The sequence below is a fragment of the Parambassis ranga genome, chromosome 6 (assembly GCF_900634625.1).
Source record: "Parambassis ranga chromosome 6, fParRan2.1, whole genome shotgun sequence".
Classification (NCBI taxonomy): Eukaryota; Metazoa; Chordata; class Actinopteri; family Ambassidae; genus Parambassis; species Parambassis ranga.
Genome location: NC_041027.1, coordinates 10,644,834 through 10,665,568, shown reverse-complemented (window position 1 = coordinate 10,665,568; position 20,735 = coordinate 10,644,834). Strand labels below are relative to the sequence as shown.

At 44.6% G+C, this 20,735-nt stretch overlaps 2 protein-coding genes across 4 annotated transcripts; one reads left to right on the top strand and one right to left on the bottom strand.

Annotated features, from left to right (window-relative positions):
• The first annotated feature begins 1,165 nt into the window (after positions 1-1,165).
• Positions 1,166-5,658, top strand: LOC114437164 (butyrophilin subfamily 1 member A1). Of its 2 annotated transcripts, XM_028407663.1 has the most exons (10): positions 1,166-1,297; positions 2,585-2,676; positions 2,781-2,879; positions 2,962-3,069; positions 3,167-3,325; positions 3,523-3,663; positions 3,881-3,932; positions 4,211-4,237; positions 4,472-4,498; positions 4,586-5,145. In XM_028407663.1, the coding sequence occupies exons 2-10, from the start codon at positions 2,614-2,616 to the stop codon at positions 5,143-5,145; spliced, it is 1,236 nt and encodes a 411-aa protein (XP_028263464.1). In that variant the 5' UTR covers positions 1,166-1,297; positions 2,585-2,613. The 2 variants fall into 2 exon arrangements, with proteins under 2 accessions (XP_028263464.1, XP_028263463.1); XM_028407662.1 differs by lacking the exon at positions 1,166-1,297 and having other exon boundaries at positions 2,542-2,676; positions 4,586-5,658.
• A 98-nt stretch (positions 5,659-5,756) lies between these two features.
• itgb4 (integrin, beta 4) lies at positions 5,757-20,445 on the bottom strand. Of its 2 annotated transcripts, XM_028407660.1 has the most exons (41): positions 19,969-20,445; positions 18,205-18,290; positions 17,877-17,959; positions 17,695-17,796; positions 17,398-17,602; positions 17,226-17,322; positions 16,947-17,118; positions 16,410-16,763; positions 16,209-16,331; positions 15,968-16,135; positions 15,795-15,871; positions 15,480-15,688; positions 15,295-15,398; positions 15,119-15,214; positions 14,892-15,024; positions 14,681-14,806; positions 14,475-14,593; positions 14,354-14,387; positions 14,077-14,271; positions 13,882-13,985; positions 13,741-13,799; positions 13,615-13,638; positions 13,386-13,534; positions 13,103-13,282; positions 12,881-13,029; positions 12,580-12,787; positions 12,166-12,483; positions 11,933-12,087; positions 11,675-11,855; positions 11,439-11,576; positions 11,180-11,362; positions 10,572-10,700; positions 9,077-9,259; positions 8,841-8,987; positions 8,384-8,518; positions 8,041-8,190; positions 7,731-7,919; positions 7,495-7,650; positions 7,242-7,406; positions 7,018-7,137; positions 5,757-6,895 (listed from the first exon to the last, which is right to left on the bottom strand). In XM_028407660.1, the coding sequence occupies exons 2-41, from the start codon at positions 18,278-18,280 to the stop codon at positions 6,765-6,767; spliced, it is 5,826 nt and encodes a 1,941-aa protein (XP_028263461.1). In that variant the 5' UTR covers positions 18,281-18,290; positions 19,969-20,445; the 3' UTR covers positions 5,757-6,764. The 2 variants fall into 2 exon arrangements, with proteins under 2 accessions (XP_028263461.1, XP_028263462.1); XM_028407661.1 differs by lacking the exon at positions 8,384-8,518 and having other exon boundaries at positions 19,969-20,444.
• Positions 20,446-20,735: the final 290 nt, after the last annotated feature.

The following is a 20,735-nucleotide window of genomic DNA, read 5'->3' as shown; positions in this document are numbered from 1 at the left end:
GAAAGATTAAACCACCCCCGTCTTTTATCTATACCACTGTAATGTAAAGTGTCTATGTGCATTTAAGTGCTTGTGTTTTACTTTCTCCCAGATTATTATCTTTTCTGTATTTCAGAAATACGAATGGGTTGTAAAATAAAAATTCACAGATCTCATTTATTTACATTGGCTTCTGTCATCTGTCTATTATAGTTTGGACATAGGTTCAAAAGCTGCTGCACTTACAAAAGTAAGTAAGATTAATGACACAATGCTGAATCAAAACACACAGGTGACAGTCAGGTGTAGTGGTATCTGAGCCTCCTCCAAAGAGCCAGTCAGTAATGGAAGGCTAGTCCCTAATTTATTGAGATATATATATATATATATACGTATATGTATATATATATACATATACGTATATGTGTATATATATATATATATACGTATATATATATATATATATATACGTATATGTATATATATATATGTGTGTGTGTGTGTGTATATATACGTATAGATATACGTATATATATATATATATACATATACGTGTATATATATATATACACACACACACATATATATATATATACATATATATACGTATATATATACACACACATATATATATATGTATATACGTATATATATATATATATATACATATATACGTATATATGTATATATACACATATATATATGTGTATATATATATATATATATATACACATACATATATATGTGTGTATATATATATATATACATATATATATGTATGTGTATATATACATATATACACACATATATATATATATATATATGTGTATATATATGTATTGAAGATTCAAGAAGTTTATTGTCAAATGCACAGCAGAGGTTACACTGAGCAATGAAATTCTCACTCATGACTTTGTACACAACTAAAATAAGATAAAAGAAAATTTTTAAGCATAGTAAGAATAAATAAAAATATGAATAAGCAAAAAAAACGCAAAATAAGCTAATGTGCATAATTATGAGCTAATGTTATTAAAAGAGCTTCAAGAAGCGGAACTTACAGACTGTACGAAGCTTCCTCTGTGGTGTCTCAATGAAACAAAATGGCGGCCTCTAGCGGCGCTCCTCCCACACTGCTGCGGCGGGGGATAAGAGCGCGCGCAACGTGTATGTGCCGCAGTTGTGGCGGTGCGGGATGATGGCGGAGCTCTGAGCCAGTCTGAGTTTATCACCCAAAAAAAACAAAAAACAACAACAACAACACAGAGAAGCAGCCGTGCAGAGTTGACAGCGGAACGGAAACAGCTCCTGTAACAAGGTCAGACCTTTACGCATGTTTTCATTAAGAAAAGAGTGTTGGGCGTAATTAAATAAAATAATTTACGGTATGCTAATTGCTGTTTGTTGCACAGTTTTGCTAGCTTCATGTAGACGGAAGACATTTGCACTATTCACTATTTTGTTTTTGGAACATTGACGGTTCAACATTGAACAGTTTGTGGACTGTAAACAATCACATATGGAGCATATTGATATTGCACAGTAGCCCTTTTCATTTTTGTTCTTCAATACAGTGCTTTTATTTGGATTCTGACTCGTAGGCAGAGGTCGGTCCGTCACACACTCGACATAGAAAGTCACTACCTGTGTTTGTACAGATATGGCACCCATGGTAATCCTGGATTTCCTCTAATCTTCCTCCTCCTCTGCCACCTACAGTACACGCTCAGCCTCCACTGCCAAAAATAAACCAACCATCTAACCACGCGTCACAAGCTCACAACCTACTCATGGCTGTATTCCTCTTATTTATTTTATCTGCATGTTAATTTGAGCAGAACTATCTCATTTTTTTGTGTTTACTGAATGGAAGCGCTTGAATTTTAGAGAGGAAATATCAACAATATCAGCAATCGTCATAGATATTCATGTAAACACCTGATAAACAGATCTCAGATTGTGTCATTACAATATATGCACTTCAGCATCTGCCACCCCTACATCACAGCAAATCTCCTCAGAGCATCACACTGGCGTACAGGCAGGGGCGGACTGCTGAATCAACAGCAAAGTGGTCCAGCAAACCCCCGCAGTATTTAAAAAAAAAGTGCTCTGCACTGCTGTCTCACATCTCCTTGGGAATAAATTTCCAATTTCAAGGCTATGATCAAGATGCATCGACCCACACACACGTCAGGAAATCCTACTGCTGTGCAGTATTTTTTTTTTTGCCTCTTCCTACATTGTTTATGTGTTTGCCACCCACTATGTGATCTTGTGTGTGGAGTGAGTGGGCTCTCTTCTGTCAGTGTGTAGGTGTTTTCTCCTCCTCTTCACCCAATGATAGCTCTGAGTGTCTAATAATGAGCTCTCTGTGGACTTTGAGTGCAGAGCTGTGATGAAAGTTCTGCAGTGCTTCTCTCTCTCTCCACACACAACCTATTTTCTATTTCTTTTCTTTTTTTGCAACCTCTCATAAATTAGCGATTTCTGCGCTCTCATCGATTTGTGTGGGCAACGTGGAGCTCAGTCAGCTGCATTTAGGCTCCAGCTCTTGACAGAATGAGTGCCAGTGCACTAAAGCTTTTTTATTATGGTACCACAGGGCATCAGCCTCGCACTCCAGCTGCCAGCATGATGAAAGACTGCCTGCAGTTCCTTATTGAGCCGGCCAAAAAGCTCAAAATCCGACTGAAGGTATGGAGCGCTGCTCTTCTCTGATAGAATTCTGTTTGCTGCCTGTGTTAAATGTCTTCACCTCCCTTTAAAATATACTTTCTGTCATCTATGTTTTGCTCCAGGAGTCTCGTAAGAGAGTGAAACTTGACAAGAAGGAGCCTCTGGTAGAAAGTCAGCTATTCATCATGGAGCTGGCCCGAGAACTCAACAGAATATGCCAGGTAAGCCAATCTGCTCTTCTTGCTTATTTTCTTCTTAATTTTACAACGTCTTATCGCTTACTTGTGTGTCTTCATAACAAAGAGGTCAAACGTCCTCGCCCACATCTGGACCAGTGAGGACATCTGGCCACCCAGCTTGTGTCGTGACTTTATTGTGGATTGGGCTGCTGTGCTGGAGAAAAAAGTGCCGGTACAATACATCTGCTGTTCATGATTTTTTTTTTAAAATCCAGAATTACTCACAACATTGTGTGTTAAAAAGTCTGTATGTTTTTTTTTTTATTCAGGCTAAGATCATCCCATCTGACTACCAATATGAGAAGCCAGAGAAGAGGGACTGGAAGGGACACCTTCTTTGCATGCTGGAGGCAGGGGGCGAGTACGACATGGGCCCCCACAAAAGAATCATCATGGACTGGACACGAGAGATTAAAAGTAGACCTCAGGTGACTATACATTGAAGACAACCTATGTCTGACCCACTTTCCTTTCCTTGCATCTGATAAAGATGATTAAGCTAATCCCTGCCCTTGATTGTCATCTTGTCATACTCCAGCGTGCTGGACCTGTGATCACAGGTTGGAGTAAAAGCTGACAATGTTTGTGAACTGCTTTTTTTGTTTTTTATTGTTTTTGGTACCAGCCTACCATCTGGCCCGGTGAGCCAGTGCTCATGATGCTGGACGACTTGGAGTTCCAGTGGAAGAGGGGCCGTCTGCCCAACCTGCTCCCGGCCATGGAGCTGGTCATCCTGGCTGTGCTGAATGCTGACAACCCCATAAAGGTCTGAAAGTCCCCTCATTAGATTATTGTATTAATTAGTTATGATAGAATAAGCACAATAATTAAAAACACAGTTAGCCATTGTGAGTTTGAAGTATCAGACATGTTGCATGACAGGCGTTCATGCTAATCTCTTTATCTTGTTGCTAAACCCACCTTGGCCTGCTTTATGTCCCTGTTATCTGCCCCTGTGTGTGTGTGTGTGTGTGTGTGTGTAGGAGGACGTGACAAAACAGTGGCTGGTGAAAAAGCAGAGGAGCCAGAGGATTGGTGAGTGATGATCGGATGCATCTCTTATTAACTTTATGAGACATGAAGCCGTCAGATTCTGAATGGGTGTCTGTAATGTGTGAAGGACTTCTGATTGTAACAATATGCGTGCCTGCATTAGCACTATACACTCAGCCTCTGCAGCGGCAGTGTAACTTGATTTTTATTAGAACTAATCTATTGATAGGGGATTAGAAGTGCCTATAGAAAGAGTTTGGCTGTGGTTGAAACACTTTTTTTGTCTCCTTGTAATCCTTCTAATGACTTTCTTCTTTCAGACGCTGTCCGCTACATCCCACACGGTGGTGAGTTCAAATCCTGACTTATTAAAAATATTCACTTTACAATGACGTATAACAGTAAATCTTTAGAATTGAAGCTGAAACTAGGTGATTTTTGATAATAGCTTGATAAATATGTACACATGTAGCAGACACAAAGCTAAGTTAGCATTTATTTGGAGACATTTTTTGTTTGTTCTGATCTTAATTTGAACATAAAAACATTATCAGGCTTTAATCTCATTCTTCCTTTTGCAGTGTGGAATTGGATTTGTGAAGCAACAGGTATGAAAGCCTCTCCTCTGTTCTTCGTCATACTCATATCAAATTGTACAAGTTGTAACCTATCCCTCCTGCTTCATGCCTCCACAGAGGATGTCACCCTGGACTCAGACTCTTCCAACCCAGACCTGCTCCTTTCCAGTGATGAAAAACGCATGCGCTGCGGCCTGGAGCGCCGCGACGTCCCGCGGTGCCAGCAACGCTTTGATGGCTGGTGGTGTGCTGTCGGCCAGGAAAGCTACACCTCTGGACGTCACTACTGGGAGGTGGAGGTGGGCGAGCGGGACTGGCGTCTGGGCGTGGCCAAAGCGTCTGCAGTCCGGCAGGGCTTTCGCGCGCTCAACACGGATACAGGCTACCTGACCCTCCGCCTGGAGAGAGGAATGGATCTGAAAGCCCTAACGGTACCTGCTACCCCCTTACCCCAGAGCCTGCTGCCCAGGAAAGTCGGAGTGTATCTGGACTTTGAGCAGGGCCAGCTGTCCTTCTACGATGTGGAGAAGCGATCACATATTTACACCTACAATGAGAAGTTCACAGAGGAACTGTTCCCCTTGTTTGGGACTGTGGAGGTGGTCAAAGACCTGGTGATCAGACCTGCAGATGTCAGACAGCCGTGCCTCTGCCCTGGGCCCTGCCTCTGGACCTGAACTGCTTTAACACACACACACACTGATCATTCCTGATCTTCAGCAGCCCACAGAGTCCACTTGTATCCTGAATGTTGTGTGCTGGTTTCTGGACTAAAAGTCTGACTGTGTTTGTGAGGTGCCTCGTGAGATGTGGAACAACCGCCATTTGTCTGCATTACACTTCGTGCTACTCTGCCTTCATTGAGACATACAGTGTTTGACTCTTTGTATTTTAAAGATGAACATTTTAATGGTGTCAGATAAGAAGAATTGTTGAACACCTTCATGCCACATGAGGATATGTACAATAATTTTTGTATTACATTTTTTTATTGCTTAGCATGGAGGCACTGTGAGGAATGTGTGAGCCTCAGTGCAGTCAGACAGTGTAGCAGTGAGGGGTTGCTAACACATGCAGGCAGACAATTACAGACTGATGCATGCCAATAGCTCATTCTGTTTTTTTTTCATCTCAAGCTTTCTGCAAACATTTGTCAGACATGAGCTTGTTTGCACAGCTGTGTGCTTTTTTGTTTATGTGTGCAATATAAAGATCATTTTTTTCTTCTATCAATAAATTAACCAGAAATGCTTCATTTTGTCTGTAGTGGTCCTAAAATCATACGTGGTATAGTAAAAACTTTATTAACTGCAACAGAAGTAACAAAAAGAAACAATGCAAAAAAGCTGTATGAAGTATGAAGATGTAATACATGCTGACCAAAAGTACAAGAATACTTTACTGAATGCATTTTGGTGACGCTCACCCGTCTTACGATAGGGAGCAAAAAATACAGCAGTGAAAGCAAATACAATCTTTCTGTCTTTCATCGACATGTTTTCTATAGATCTGACTGTTCGAAACACAACATGCTAAATACATTGGCCTTGCAGAGTAAAGTATTTACTGGAGGCAGTGTTTATGTCTCTAAAAAACATGTTACATCTAATTGATTATTTGCCTTTATTGTAAAATCATGCTCATCAGGAAATACTGTTTACAGGCCAAGCTCCATATTTGTAATTGACTTCAATGGCAGTAAAAAGTATTAAATATGCTCACTTTAATATAATACAGATCTATGAACAAAAAGTTCTAAACACTCCAGTTTGAAAACTGATCAAAACCCTCGTGAAAAAATGTTCAGTCAAAGTACAGGTTGAAATGAGTTTAACCTGAAGTCAAAACAGACACACCCTCTACATGCAGGTGGAGAACAGGAGAAGAGGGAGGAGGTGACTTTGGATTACTCAACTGAGATTACTGGCCCATGCTGGCCTCAAAAGCCCCAGTGTGTGTTACCAAGCCTGAACCAACAGAGGGCGCGCAGTCTGGAAACACATCAGAAGCTAACTAGCGCTAACTATGGATAAAAAAATGAAAGCAGCCACAGTTGTAACAGACACAAGAGAGCGGCCGCCTCTCCATCTATTTATGACATGAAATGGTTTCTATTTTGTATATTTGGATATAGAACCTCTCTCTCTTTCTCTCTCTCGCTCTCTCTCTCTCTCTCTCTCTCACACACACACACACACACACACACACACACACACACACACACATTCTGAAGTCTTTTTAAAAGAGATCGTTAGGCATGACTCCTCATCCGCTTTGGGTGTGGTTCAATAAGACCTTAGGATTCATAAAACATCTTCTTGGTGACAGTAGTTCCTCCCATGACGCTCCTCTGAACCACCTCCTTGGTAATCTGCCGGGTCACCATGCCGCTTTTCTCTGTGTGCTGAGTGGTCATCATCATCCCATCTGTTAGAAAAGAAGCAGTTAATGTGCGAATAAATGTTATTTCCAGGAGAGCTTTTTTTATTATTATTATTATTATTATTATTATTATTAACCTTCTCATTTCTTTTCATTACTTTCATTACCTGAGAAATAGGGGTCGTTGAGCATGGTGTGGGAGACGTTGGTCCGTGTTGTGACTTGTGTTGGCATGTGAAAAACGTCCCTGCTCATCATTGATTGGCTGCTGTACTCAGACAGACCACCTACAGGAAGGGAAAGGACGGCCAAAAATGAAAAGTGCTGCAGTAGGCTGCAAGTTAAGCTTAGAAAACCAACACAGCCTGAAGAAAAACAAAACGTCTCTTACTTCCATCCTGAGACTCAATAGTGATGATCCCCTCCCTCTCTGGACCAAAGCCCTGCGTGGTCCGAGCCTGAACCTTAAACTTGTAGGGAACGTTTTCAGTCAGGTTTGGGACGGTCAGACTGGTCTCAGCGCTGTCGCCGTTCACCTGAAAGGAACGCACGTCACCTGAAAGAAACAGGAAACAAAGGTCAGACATCTCTCACAAAAAAAAAAACAAACGGTGTAAAGGAAGATGCAGAAACGCTCCCTTCACCTCCACCATGCAGCTTCTCGCAGGTGACTACATAGCCGAGGATGTTTCCGTTGGGTTTCCGAGGTTTCTCCCAGCTAAGCTGCAGAGAATCAGGGCTCAGAGCTGTGAACACCAGAGGGCCCGGAGCCGAGGGAGTGCTCAGAGTGAACGGTGAGCCTGAACACAGAAACAGAGAATGAACTTATAGTAAGTGCATAAAGAACACACTTAGATCCACACGGGAACAGAGTGAGCACCTGGCATGGGACTGAGGGGGCTCTTGGGGTCGACAGCGGACTCGATGGTGATGACTCCCTCTCTCTCTGGACCCCAGCCCTCCTGGCTCTGAGCCTTCACCTTAAATAGGTATGAGTGGTTGGGCAGCAGGTCCTGGATGATCACTGAGTTCTCTGCTGGGTTTGTCACGTTGACACGCTGCATCTCACCTACAGGAGGAGAGCGGTGGCAAAAGAAAGACTGTGGATGTGCAGTAACAGCACTGATAATGCTGGGTACATTTTCTGCTTTTTTATTTTTGATTGAATGTCATCATATTCATAATATTACCTCCGCTGAGCAGCTGATAGAGGACGCAGTAGCCCAGAACGTCTTTCTCACAGTGGGGCTCCTGCCAGCTGACTTTGAGGGCAGTTGGTCCCAGAGCAGAAAACACCAGTCTGCTGGGGGTGTCAGGGACACCGGGAGAGAGACGTGCATCTGATGGACAGCACAGAGAGGCATGAGTGAAAAACATGAGACAGACTCAGGCAAGTTTCCAGCAAGAGACAGGACATGATGGTCAGAGAGAGAGAGAGAGGGATCAGACAGTGCAGAAGTGACTAAAGAGGGATGTGTCACATCACACCCAGTAAACACATCCAGTGCCGTCATGCTTGTATGCAGCACTTACCCTGGAGCACCCTGTCCAGATTATACAAGGCGTCATTGATGTCTGAAGACTGCGTCCTGCCCCTGGAAACCTGAGACAGACTGTAGCTGTACTGGCTCTGAGAGCTGCTCTGCATCCCAGTGTAGCCGAACCCACCTGACGGCGCATTTAGCAGAAGGAGGTGAAGAAAAAGTAGCAGAATAGGAGGGGGGAGGAGGGCAGGTAGGGAGTGAAGTAAAAAAAAAAATCAAGAAGGGGACAAACAACAATTGGAGGGAGGGAGAAACAGCGATAGTCAGCATAGCTCCTGCAAAGTTTGTGCAGCCAACAGCCCCATCCCTGCTAACAGCTGACCAAGCCATCGGCCTCATGCACTCTCATGTTTACCTGCCGAGGCATCATAAATATTGCACACAAAAAAAACAACTCTTCTTTTGGCCAGATGTTCACTTTGGAACATATTCAAACCTCCGCTTACCTAAATCTGGGAACTTGTTCGGCACATCTCCCATGACGATGGAGTCACGGATATTTTCATCTGTGTAACCTCTGTTCTCTGATCGCTTCCTCATGATGACCTCAGATGTGTGAACTCCTCCGTACATATCCTGTTTACGAGACCCTCCTGCACATAGACAGAAGCGTACTGATCAATTATATCCTGATTTTAGTTTTCTAGCTTCCTTGGTGCAGTTCACTGTTATCATATCGTACCTGGTCCTGTCATGTAGGTGGTGGTTGTTTCTGTGGTGAAGGAGCCGCCTCCTCCTCCTCCTCCTCCTCCTCCTCGGTAGTTTGAGCTCAGAGTGGACATTGGAGAGGATGATGCTGAGAAGTTCCGTGAAGTTCCTCCTGGGAAAAGGAAGTTCTGTTCCCACTTCCCATTCATCATGTAATCTGTAAGTGTCAACATACAGGACAAATTGATCGTTCATTCCTGTTCAGACTGGGACAACAGTGACATGAAGCACCAGAAACTAGCCTGATATACATTTGTGATAATTTAGGATGTCCCACTTGAGCAAAATGCTAGCGTCAGTAATGATTTTCATGCTGCTGCTACTTTGGCACAACAGCACACCCTAGTGGAGGATCTACTGTATATGAAAAGGATTTTTTAGACCAGTTTCATGAGGTGCTTCACATCTAAACAGGCACATCTGATGAAAGCAGCTGCAAGAAAAAAAAAGTGTCATCACTGAAGCCGCCCTGCAGAAACAAGACCTTAATGTCCATGCAGCCAAAAAGCTGCCTCCAGATCACTACCTCCCCCAGTGGCTGTAGAGAGAACAGATAGAGGCAGGCTGCCCTAAAACATCAACTGGAAGTGTGGCAGTTGATGGTCCTCTCTGGGCGGCTGGCAGGAGGATAGATGGGGAAGAGGCCAACAAGATGACAAGGACGGAAGCCACAACATTTCTGAGAGGATCATAGCATCAGGCATGCTAGCTCCCAGCCTGCCTGCCTGCCTGCCTGCCTGTCTGTCTGTCTGTGGGTCTGTTGGAGTGGTCTTCACCTGGCAGGGGTGTTTTGGTGTGGCTGAAGCTGGGGGCTTCATCTGAGCTCGCCTCTGTGTCTGTGCTGTGCCGACTGGGGATGATCTCCACTCGCTTTTTCCACGACACCTTACGGAGGTCCAGGCTGGACCCCACCAACTCCACATATTTCCAGCCTCGATTTTGTGATCACAGGGGAGAAGTGTTTCTTTAACTACACATTAATTTACACAAAAATATAGCAACACATTAATAGATGTATGTGTCTTGGTTTATATATAGGGAGCAATTTCAGCGCTGTCTTCCAAGGAGAGTGGCAGTAGGTTTATTGATGAAGCACCTTCCAGTTAATGACTGTAAACTATGTCTGTCTATTGCATAAATCTGGGAACGCACTGACAGCAGATTCAGCTGCTGCCTGACAGGGGCGTCGCCTGAAGAAAAAAAACTGCCAAACAAAACAAAGTGCCATTACTGAGCTGCACAGGGGAAAGTGTGAAGGGTGTCATTTCTTTGCACCACACGGTGCATGAAAACACATTGGAAATAACAGAAATAATTGGATCCATCTGATAGCGATAGCTCACTCTTGAATCTGGCAGTCACATGCATGTCGCTGGAGCCAAAAATGCATCACAAACAGAGGACTAGCACAACAAGTTTACACTGTCAGCCGTAATGAGAAGTTTGTGGTTTTGGCTCTAGGTACCCACCATCACCAGCAACACTGGGTGTCTTAGAGCCTGTAGGCGACTTCAGCACATCACTGCTGTACATCAGGTAGCCGTCATACTCATCACCGGCCTCTGCATCCACAATAGGAACATCTGGAATGATGGGAACTAGAGAGAGAGTGGAGGTTAAAATAAATCTTGTTTTTAACAGAGACTGCAGCTTAAAGGTAGGGTAAGAGATTTCATTCTGATGCACTTTTTGTTAAATTAGTGTAACTTCTCTTTACAATCTGATAGCAACCAATTAGTTCGGCAGTTTCGCTTTAAAACGAAGAATATGAATCATCTGTGGAAGCTATAAAATGCTAAAAACATCAGCCAATCCCCCGGGTGGACCCTGCGCGGAGTATTGGCTGGTTATCACTCTCTTACTGCTCTGCGTGCACCAGAGAGGTACGTGCATGATGGCCGAAGTCACAGCTCGTCTTCAGGTAATGCACGTCCATGTTATTGGGAGGCGTGGCTTCGGGGTGAGCTCCGAGAGAAAGGGGCGTGTGTTTACTTTCAAAATCTTGCTGACTCTCACTGAGTTTTCAAAATCTCCTACCCTACCTTTAACGGATGTGGAGTAGACATCACAGACTTACTGGACAGAGGTCTGGCAGGCTGTGATGCCAAGTTGATGGTAGCATCTCTGAAGGGACCCCAGCCCACACTGTTACTGGCACGGACCTTGTACTGATAGGTTTGGCCGTTCTGGAGGTTCTCGATCAACAGCATTCGTTTCTTAGGGTTGTCAATCTTCACTTTCTTGGCTGGTTCCACAGGTTCTGTGGAACAAGCAGTGTTAGGATGAAAATTACACTCACTGTTGATTGTCTTTATATTTTTAGGTAGTTCTCTTACTCATGTCGTCATCAATGGGCGTGTAGATGACCTCATAAGCTGTAATGTTGCCGTTGGTCTCTGCAGGCTCACCCCAGCTGAGCTGAGTGACAGTCGGACTGATGACGTTGAAGGCCAGGCGGCCAGGTTCTCCAGGAACTGCAGAGAAACACAGAGAGGAGGAAGTTCAAACGTAAAATACTTCTTCACAACTACTTGGTGATTAATATTTATATATGTTAATAGTTCATAATTACCATCCTCCAGTGTTTGACAGGAAACCATGTCTGTGTCATATCCATCACCGATTGCATTGTAGGCACACACTCGCATCTCATAGTCACAATAGGGGTACAGGTTTGTCAGCTCAGCTTGAGGACGCTTCACATCCAAGACCTGGGCGTCTTTCTCTGGGTCACCATAGATCCAATACTTCACCTGAAACAAATTTACAGCATTTAAGAAACCTACTAATAATAATAACTCCAGCTGAAGCTCGTGAACATTTTATGTACCTTGTACCCCGAAGGGTTACCAGGTGGCGGGTTCCAGTTGAGCTGGATGCTTCTGGGTCCTGTCGCCTTGGCTTTGGGGTTTCCTGGTGAGGAAAGGCGACCACCAGGGGAGGAAGCTGACTGCTGTAGAAAGCCTATTTGTGGCATTTCTGGAGCTGCAGGAAGAAGATGAGGTTTAACCAACCAGAAACTTCACAACAGACAAACTGAAAGTCTCCTCGCTGGTGTCTCACCTTCATCTGTGACATTGACAAGAGTGGTCTTCCTCTCTCCGATAGTGGCGTTGCTACTTGGGTCGAACAGCTCAACCTGGAAGGTCTCTGGCTGGATCTGGCCAGGGTAGGATTTGGGTTCAATCGTAATGTTCTTCTCTATGTCTCCAGGACCAAACTTCAGAGGGCCGGATAGGTCGAAGCGCTGCGCCTTCTTGGTGCGCCATTTCACTGTAGCGGGACTGTCTTCGTTGCGAGTGCGGACCACAGGGATGCTGTAGGTCGAATCTGATGTGGAGAAGTTTTGGGTGCCCTTCTTGAACATCATCACGCTGGGTTCTGGATGTGGAACGATGTTCAAAAAAAAGAAGAGCAACATTAGCATCAGTGCTTTCGGTGGTATCAAGACATCCAAACACTTCTGCAGTCACTCACCTGGTAGGTCTGTGATGGTGACAGTGGTTCTTGGGTAGTGTCCTAGCTTGGCACCCTGCCGTGGGTTACTGAGATCCATGACAAATTGCTTGACCTGTTTGTCTTCCAGCAGGCCGTCTTTCTCACTCAGCTCCAGCAGACGGACAGGAATGGTCTTCTGGGTTTCACCAGGACCATAGTTCAAGTCTCCTTCTACAGCCACATAGTCCTAAAACACAAGAAATCAATACATTCTTTTTATAGGTGTAAATTACCAAACAATACATAAGTACAGGGCATCCGGCTCAAACACTCAGCTCACCTTCTTATCCTTGGCTGTGAGATCTCGTGTACGGTAGGTCACTTGTGTGCGTCCATCCTCAATGATCTCTCTGCTGATTGGGATGTTGGCCACTCCGTCTGCCCTGCTGTAGGTGTAAGAAGGCTGGAGGAAGGAGAAGACGCTGGAGGCTGGAGAGACGAATTAAAAAATTAATTTTCTTTGACAGGATATTTTAAAGTTAAATCTATGAAGAGTTCTCACCGTGCTCTTTGATGATGGTAATGTTAACCAGACGTTTTCCGATCTCTGCAATGCCCAGCGGCACATCCACGGCCTCCACCTGCAGCTGTTTCTTGTCGTCGTCTTCATCCTTGACAAAGAGCGGCACGTGAACGTCGACTGACTCCACACCGTCTTGGAACTCTACAGCTCCTGCAGCCTCTGCAGAGGAGGACGAGGACGAGTAGGAGCAGATTTACAGACATGAGAAAGTGTTTACCTTAACATTGCTACAAGCTGAAGATCTGTCATTATCAACACACACCTCTGTCTGTGGCCACAGTGTAGTAACCCGGCACCACTTTGAGGTTGTGAAAGTTTCCAGACTGAACATTCTTCTCAGTGAGTTTCACAATGTCCGGGTAGGTGCTGCGAGGAGCAGACAACACGGTGTCCATGACGGTGTAGTCCTGCCTGAAAAGCACAGAGACATCAGACATGTACATAACAATAAACTCTGATATTATATTGTAACGTTTCAATCAGAGTTCTACCTTTTCCCAGCATTTCTCTGCAATCTGCAAGAATAAAAACGTGTTTTATTTTGACATTTTTATTTACATTTGTGATTATGAGAATGAGGCAAGATGTCAGTGTACGTGTAATTTAACACATCTCACCTAAAGGAGGTCTTTTGCACCTTCTGTGCCCCAGGAATCTGCTTGTACACCTCATTCAGCTGTACGGAAGAACAAACATGGTGCTCAGCGATGTGCCAGTGATGTACTTCTACATGTGCCAGCTAACAAACAAACACTCACGTTATCGGCCACTTCCTTGCGCAGTTGTTCTGCATCTCTGGACTCAGGGTGAGATAGGTTCTCGGAGAACAATCTGTTTAGTCTGAGAGAGACCGGGAACTGGACTACAAATGAACAAACGGAGGAATCCCCCGAGTCCATATGATGCTTAACTTACAATGCACGATTCTGCTAAGAATACAATGTTGTACTTACTGGTCTCCTTTGGGTTCGGTTTTACCAAAACCTGGGGGTGATTGGGTCCTCTGTGTACATTATCTGTGACCGTCCAGCGAACCACATCTGTTCCTTTAGGTGGACCGGTCCTCACCATCGGTGTGTCCAGATGGTCTGAGGTAATCAGAGACTGGCGGAGCAAATACTCATCTTCTTTAAAGCCAACCATGCGACCTGGAAAAAATACAACTCATTGAACATGATCCTAGGATGGAGGATTTTAAGTAAGACTGGCAAAAAGAAAACGATGTCTCACCTCTCCTACAGCAAGGCAGCAGGGCCAGACAGCTCTGTGTCAAGAAAAAGACAGAAGACATTACTTCCACTGTGGCTTTGACATATAAATCATTTATAGGTCCAAAAGTGAGCATTTATACCTGCCAGCAGGCTTTGCAGCAGGCACAGTACTTCCAGCAGCAGAGCAGCAGAAGTGCCAGCAGTAACAAGAGGAAGAGGAGGAGGGGGAGCAACCACAGGAGGCCACCAGGAGGGCACTCTGAAGAGAAGACACAGTTAGGAGCTCTGCTTCCACCCCCAATACAAAGGAGGTGAACACAAATGTAGATAGAGTAAAATCTTTCACCTTTCTTTTTCAGCACCTGAACCTCCAGTTCTTTAGCTGTCGTATCTTTCGGGGCTTCAACTGTGTAGTAGTATGTGCAGTCATCATCCTCATCACGGAAACTGCATGAATCAAGGTCTCCCTCCGCTGAAAACACACATATAAACAATCATCAAGTGTTCATATTGAGCCGTAAATCAAGTCATTTTTTAGTCATCTTGCTTGTGCTTACAATCCTTCAGTTCATCCACCATGACTATTTTGAAGGGGCACTTGTCACATTCCTCTTTTTCCTTCTTCTCTCCAGTCTTCCAGGCTTGACACTGGACACAACTTCTTGTGCCCTCACACACACCTAGCTGAGCCTGGATGACACACACACACACACAGACATTAAGTGAAAAAAAGCAACTATCTGTGTAATCCCCCCGGAGCGTGCATATTTATACAATCACACACCTGGAAATTTGGCTCGCAGGTTGAAGTCATCTCGATGCCAGAGTTTGTACATTCGCAGCGGCCACACACACATTTGCCTCGTCCATTGCAGACACCCTGGCACATATAAAGACATCGTCAGGCTGTGTGTAAAGTGACATCATAAGCCAATGTATAAGGAAAGTTGCCTTACTCACCCCTTTGCTATCCAGACAGGTCTGATTGCTTTTAGGACACTCACAGGCTTTGCCCTCCCAGCCCTCAGTACACGCACACTGACCCATAACGCAAGAGCCACGGTCTGATGAGAATGATATGTAAACATTCACTGTAAAATTCACTAGAATAATGTCTTCAAGAAAAATAGATCAATCACACACACCATTGCAGAGGAATCCTCCGAATCTTAGACACTGGGTCTTATCGTACTGACAGTACGGCCCTTCAAACTGATCCGGGTTGTAGCACACACAGGTTCCACACTCCAGACAGTCTCCACGGCCTGAACAAGGCTCTGTCATGCCCGGACCTATGCACTGGTTGGTGTCCAGGGCTGAAGCACTCGCTGAGCAGTTACAGAACGTACTGAGCCTGAAGGAGAGAACAGACAGAAAGACTTTATTAAACCCAGCAGCCCTGGCACAGGAGCCACGGTAAAAGTATTTTTGTTAACTATTTCTTAAGATTAAAGCCTCACCAGCCATCATAGCAATGACACTTCCCGCACACTAGGTCTCCATTGCCATAGCATCTGGCTGCTTTACGGAGGGGGGTCTGGATAAAATATATACATAAAAAACACATTCAGGGATTTCTTGACCATGAAGAAATGTGACTTTAAGTTTAAACTTTTAGATGTTAATCTTTAACCTTCTCACAGTCGCAGGTTGGACACAGAACCGAGGCTTTAACACTGACGGCAGAGCTAAAAGTTGTTGGTTTGATTCTCATCGTTCCCTCTTTATCATTTTGATTCATCTTACAAACAGGCTCCTGGTCGATCATTCGTTGGGCCTTGAGCCGCATCTTGAATTTGCCCTGGAGAGCACACACAGTTATGTTTCAGCGCAGTGAGTTTCATTATGTGATTTATGCATTTGATGGCACCTACAACTGCTCCAGGTGTGAAATTGAAGGCTCCGTATTCCGCGATCTTTCCACTGGTGGACAAGAACTGAGCCTCGAAAGCTTTGGGTTTCTCCTCCGCACGGATGCTCATCTTAGATCGGATATTCTGAAAGAAAGTATGAGGAGATCAGCACACTGAGGTTTCTGATCGCTGCCACCTGTCTTAACAATTAGAGACACCTACCTCAAAGGCAGTCGCCATCAGCTGCAGGATATTGGAGGAGTCTTCTTGCAGCAGACCCACCTCAGCAATAGGGAAGTAGTCTTTGAGTTTCTGGTAGTGTGTGTAGGAGTGGCTGGTGACAGCAAAGATGGGGATGATGTTGTGTTTTCCCAGCAGACGGACCAGTGTGGGTATTGAGGGGTAATCCTGATTTACATCCTCTGTGTATTTGCCCTGCGCATCCAGGTGGCAGAGCTCATCGTTGCGCGGCAGGATGCCTGACAGCACGTTAGCGCCGTCACCCTCGTAGTGGAAGGCCGACTCAGTGGAGAACACCAGGAGATGGGTGCTGTGGCTGCGCCAGCCGATTTTATCCTAGTACAAATACGATGGGAGTAGTTATTATTAATATAATACTGTGAGGGAAACACTGACTGAGGCTAGAAAACCAAACCAATGAGCTAAAAGGTGCTAAAATCCTGCACATTCATCACCATGAGCTCCCTTTCTCTTTGTATTCAGTAGGCAGAGCATCATCTGAGTTGTGTTATCACTGACCCCACACACTGCAGCCTGTAGTATGGCATCAAATCCTCCTTCAGGAGCATCCAGGTTGCCCGATATTCTCTCACCCTGCAGCTTTCGAGTGAAATAGTCCAGGTCGCTTGTCAGTTTGATGACATTTTTGAAAGAAAATGGAGGGTCGCTGTTGGGCCAAGGCTGAGCCAGTCTGAGGAGGACCAAAAGCCAAGAGAGAAGGAGAAACAGGAAGTGACATGTCAACATTGACGATGCCGCTGTATGATTGTGCTTCACTCTCTCCTGCGCCTCTCTTACTTTATGGGTCTCATGTCAGTCTGGGGCTCAATCACTTTGTCCACAAACTCCCCAAATCCGATGGTGTAGTCGCTTGACAGGTTCTGCACCAGTGAAGCTACAGTAAAACACACTCACAGTCACATGATCACACTCATTTGCAACAACATATCACCGTTGTCAAAACACTCACCCAGCTCTTTGCCCATTCTCTTCAAGTTGTCCAAATCATCAGCCATGGAGTTGGAGAAGTCCATCAGAATATAAAGATCCAGAGGACCTCTTGTCGGAGAAAAGACCTCCACATCCACCAGTTTCTCCTCTCCTGGCAGGAAGGTCATGCTCATCTGCTGCGGGGTCACTTGCGACTTCTCAATTTTCGTGTTAATTTCCTCTTTCTGAACAGTGAAGGGAAAGGTAAGATGTGAACAGGTGGGTTAAATTTAAAGCTAAAGGAAGAAGGGATCATCAGTATGGAAATGAGACTCACTCTCTCTATGCTCATACTGCTCTTAGCTGTAATAATAGCTGCGGCGCTGCAGCCATGGGCCTGGATGTTTTCATACAGGTCACAGCGAGGGCCATTAAAGGTCTGTGTGAACAAAAGGTATGATTACAAACAGCTGCCATTTATCCAACATGTCACCTGCTCCTGCAGTTTTCTGCTCTCACCTCCTCAGGGCAGTAGGCGCAGCCTTCCCCCACCTGCAGGCATTCTGAGCAGGACTTGGCCCTGGAAGCGAAGCAGTAGTTTGCTGTTGGAGGTGGACAGGAGATGGAGGTTTGTGAGGGAAGGAGTGTCAGGAAGAGTGATGATTGTCCCCACAAAGCGTACTTAAAATACCTGTGGTAACACTAACCACCTTCTGGCACATCTTAGTTTCTTCATAATGAAGACAACAGTTGTAGCAAACAACAAAGTGCCTGAGTTTCCCTTTTCCTGTGAACTTTCCGTCAATAAAATGACGGAAATTACTCAAAAGGACTTTTTGATTGTTACCTTCGGCATGATAGCAGGTTAACAGAACGGCTAGAAGTCCAAGCCACACTGAGAAATGTAACGTCCATCTGCCCATCTCCTTCCTGCTGGAAAAAAAATATAAAATACACGTTCACATTTGCAGAGACAGAGAAAGGGGAAAAAAACATCAACTGTCTGCAGATTAAGGTGTAACTCAAACCACCTGTACTTTCCCTTGGCCAAAGCACAGAGAAAGTGAACACAGACACTCCCCTTAACCTTCAGCAGAAGCAGAAAATAACAGAGACCTTCTGATCTAAACACATTTCATCCACATGACAGGGTCCCTCTTTCGTCTCTCGCTGTATTTAGCAATACAATGGTGGTAAATGGGACTTTTTTCTTATTTGGAGGAGAGGACACATCATCTATATTGCAGTTTACTTTATAATCTGTATGTTTGTGGTATTGCTCAAGACTCACCGACAACCTGATCAGATATTGTTGGTGTACCATTGCAAATGTCATGCTTGTTAACGCATGTAACAACACGATGGACAAATCAATACAGGAAAGGACTGACACAGGGTGGGACCTGGATATATTCTTACTCTTCACAACAAAACCGCTTTATAATTTAATGCTGGAATCTTGGAGAGAGAACAATCCGAGAAATACAAAGCTGCAAAAAAACCTCCTCTAAACACAGGAGGTGGTGAGGGAACAAAGGGCACTGTGTGCCATGAAATGTCTCAGTAATCGTCTCAGTGGGCAGATGCAATTTGAGTGCACCACACACACACACGCGCACAAAAAAAAAAAAAAACGATGAGTTGTGCCCAGAAGATTTACAACTCTGAGAAGGAATTTCTCCTCGAGGCGAGAGAATGACCTGTCCAAGTTAAAAAAACACAGCCTGAAAACACATGGGAAAGGCACCTTAGCACCCCTATGTGAATCTGAAACCAGCTACAGGTGTGTGTATATGTGTTAGAGAGTGATCAGGGTAGGAAAAAAAAAACAGAACATATCAGCTCTTATTTCTCAAACTCCATCAATGAATATGAGCTAAAAAAGCACTTTGTATTTTGCTCTCTCTCAGATAACTTCAAAGGCACGCAGGCGTTTATGACACTGACAATAAACTCAGAGACACTAATTATAGGTTTCAAAGAGACGGAAAATAGAACGAGAGTTCTTCGTGCAGCTTTGGCTTTGGCGTGAGTGCAAAAAAAAAAAAAAAAAAGGAAGAAAAAAAAGACGCAAGTTCAAAAGAATAGCTGCTTCTCTGCAGACAACAACATGCCTGCCAGGTGAACATATCACCACTGGGTGTGGGTCAAACCTGTCATGACATCATCAGCAAGTGGATGGGGGGAAAAGAAGGGGGGGGGCTTTTGTAATAGGTTTGCAGGGTCACCTAAGGAGACCTGTAAGAAAAAAAGTCAGCTGGGAAATACTTATAAAATAAATACACAACAGTGACTGCTGCTCCTGTTCCCTTCACCTGTGCTGCATTGTCCTGTGGTCTGTGTTTTGATGTGGGCAGTCATGCAGAGAGAGCAGCCACATTAATCAAAAGCTGTTAGTTCAAATCTCCTCAGTCTCTTCTGAAACCATGTGGTGCCATATAAAGTTATATAAGACACACAGGGAAAGAGCCTCGCACAGAGAAGTCACGCAAATATAAAGAGCCACACACTGAAACCAGCAACGGCTTCAAACGACATTCAAAGTGAAGGGCACAGAAAACAATAGAGCCGTTAAAGCATTTATGACTGAGTTCAAACAAATCAAACAAACCTCTTACTGTGCTCTCACCCAGTCCAAAAGTCCAACAACAAATAGGCAAAAAAAAACTATGCTTATTTTTCTCTGCTTGATGCAGGAGTTCACTCTGTATCCACCTGTGCTGGGTAAAAATGCTTTGTAATGTCCTCGTGTCCAAATTCAAAGTTCCACAAAAAAAGACTTTCCCAGCCTTTCTTCCTTTCTTTCTTCCTCCTTGTACAGTCCAGCCTGGTCAAATATTGACTTATTCAAACCTTAAACTCTGCTCAAGTGTTTATGTTTCAAGAGTTTTACAGTCTGCACAGAGGAGAGATATGAGGCACAGTGAGACTCAGAGCAACTGAGTGAATAACTGAGTGAGTGCTGTGACTTGATCCCTCCTTTAGCTTCTGCGCACACACAAACACACACACACACACACACCCTCCTTTCCCTGTTCAGGTGAGTAGCTCTGACGGTGAGGGTTCACTCCCTTCCTCTACCTCTATCTCGTCCCCACCCTGTGAGAAGGTCCACACCTCTGTGTGTCAAGCCCCCCTTCACATCCACCACCACCACCACCCCTCCTCCTCCCTGTTGCATTCCACCCAACAGGAGTTCACCTGTGTGGGCTTGAGACTCTGGAGTCGGGCCCCTCCTTCAGCGGCCTCCTCCCAGTCTCTTGGGAGCGGCAGGCAGAGCAGAACACTGCCTGCAGGCTATGGGAAACAGCTTTGTGACTCGTGTTTACACAATCATGTACTCATACTTCCAGGCACATTTTCTTCTTGGCAAATATT

Coding starts and splice junctions, on each gene's coding strand:
- itgb4 (XM_028407660.1), bottom strand. CDS start 18,280: ATGGGCAGATGGACGTTACATTTCTCAGTGTGGCTTGGACTTCTAGCC. Junction 17,323..17,397: donor GAGAATGGGCAAAGAGCTGG/GTGAGTGTTTTG, acceptor GTTTTACTGTAG/CTTCACTGGTGCAGAACCTG. Junction 10,701..11,179: donor GCCTGCCAGACCTCTGTCCA/GTAAGTCTGTGA, acceptor CTCTCTCTCTAG/TTCCCATCATTCCAGATGTT.
- LOC114437164 (XM_028407662.1), top strand. CDS start 2,542: ATGAGTGCCAGTGCACTAAAGCTTTTTTATTATGGTACCACAGGGCAT. Junction 3,070..3,166: donor TGCTGGAGAAAAAAGTGCCG/GTACAATACATC, acceptor TTTTTTATTCAG/GCTAAGATCATCCCATCTGA. Junction 4,499..4,585: donor TTGGATTTGTGAAGCAACAG/GTATGAAAGCCT, acceptor ATGCCTCCACAG/AGGATGTCACCCTGGACTCA.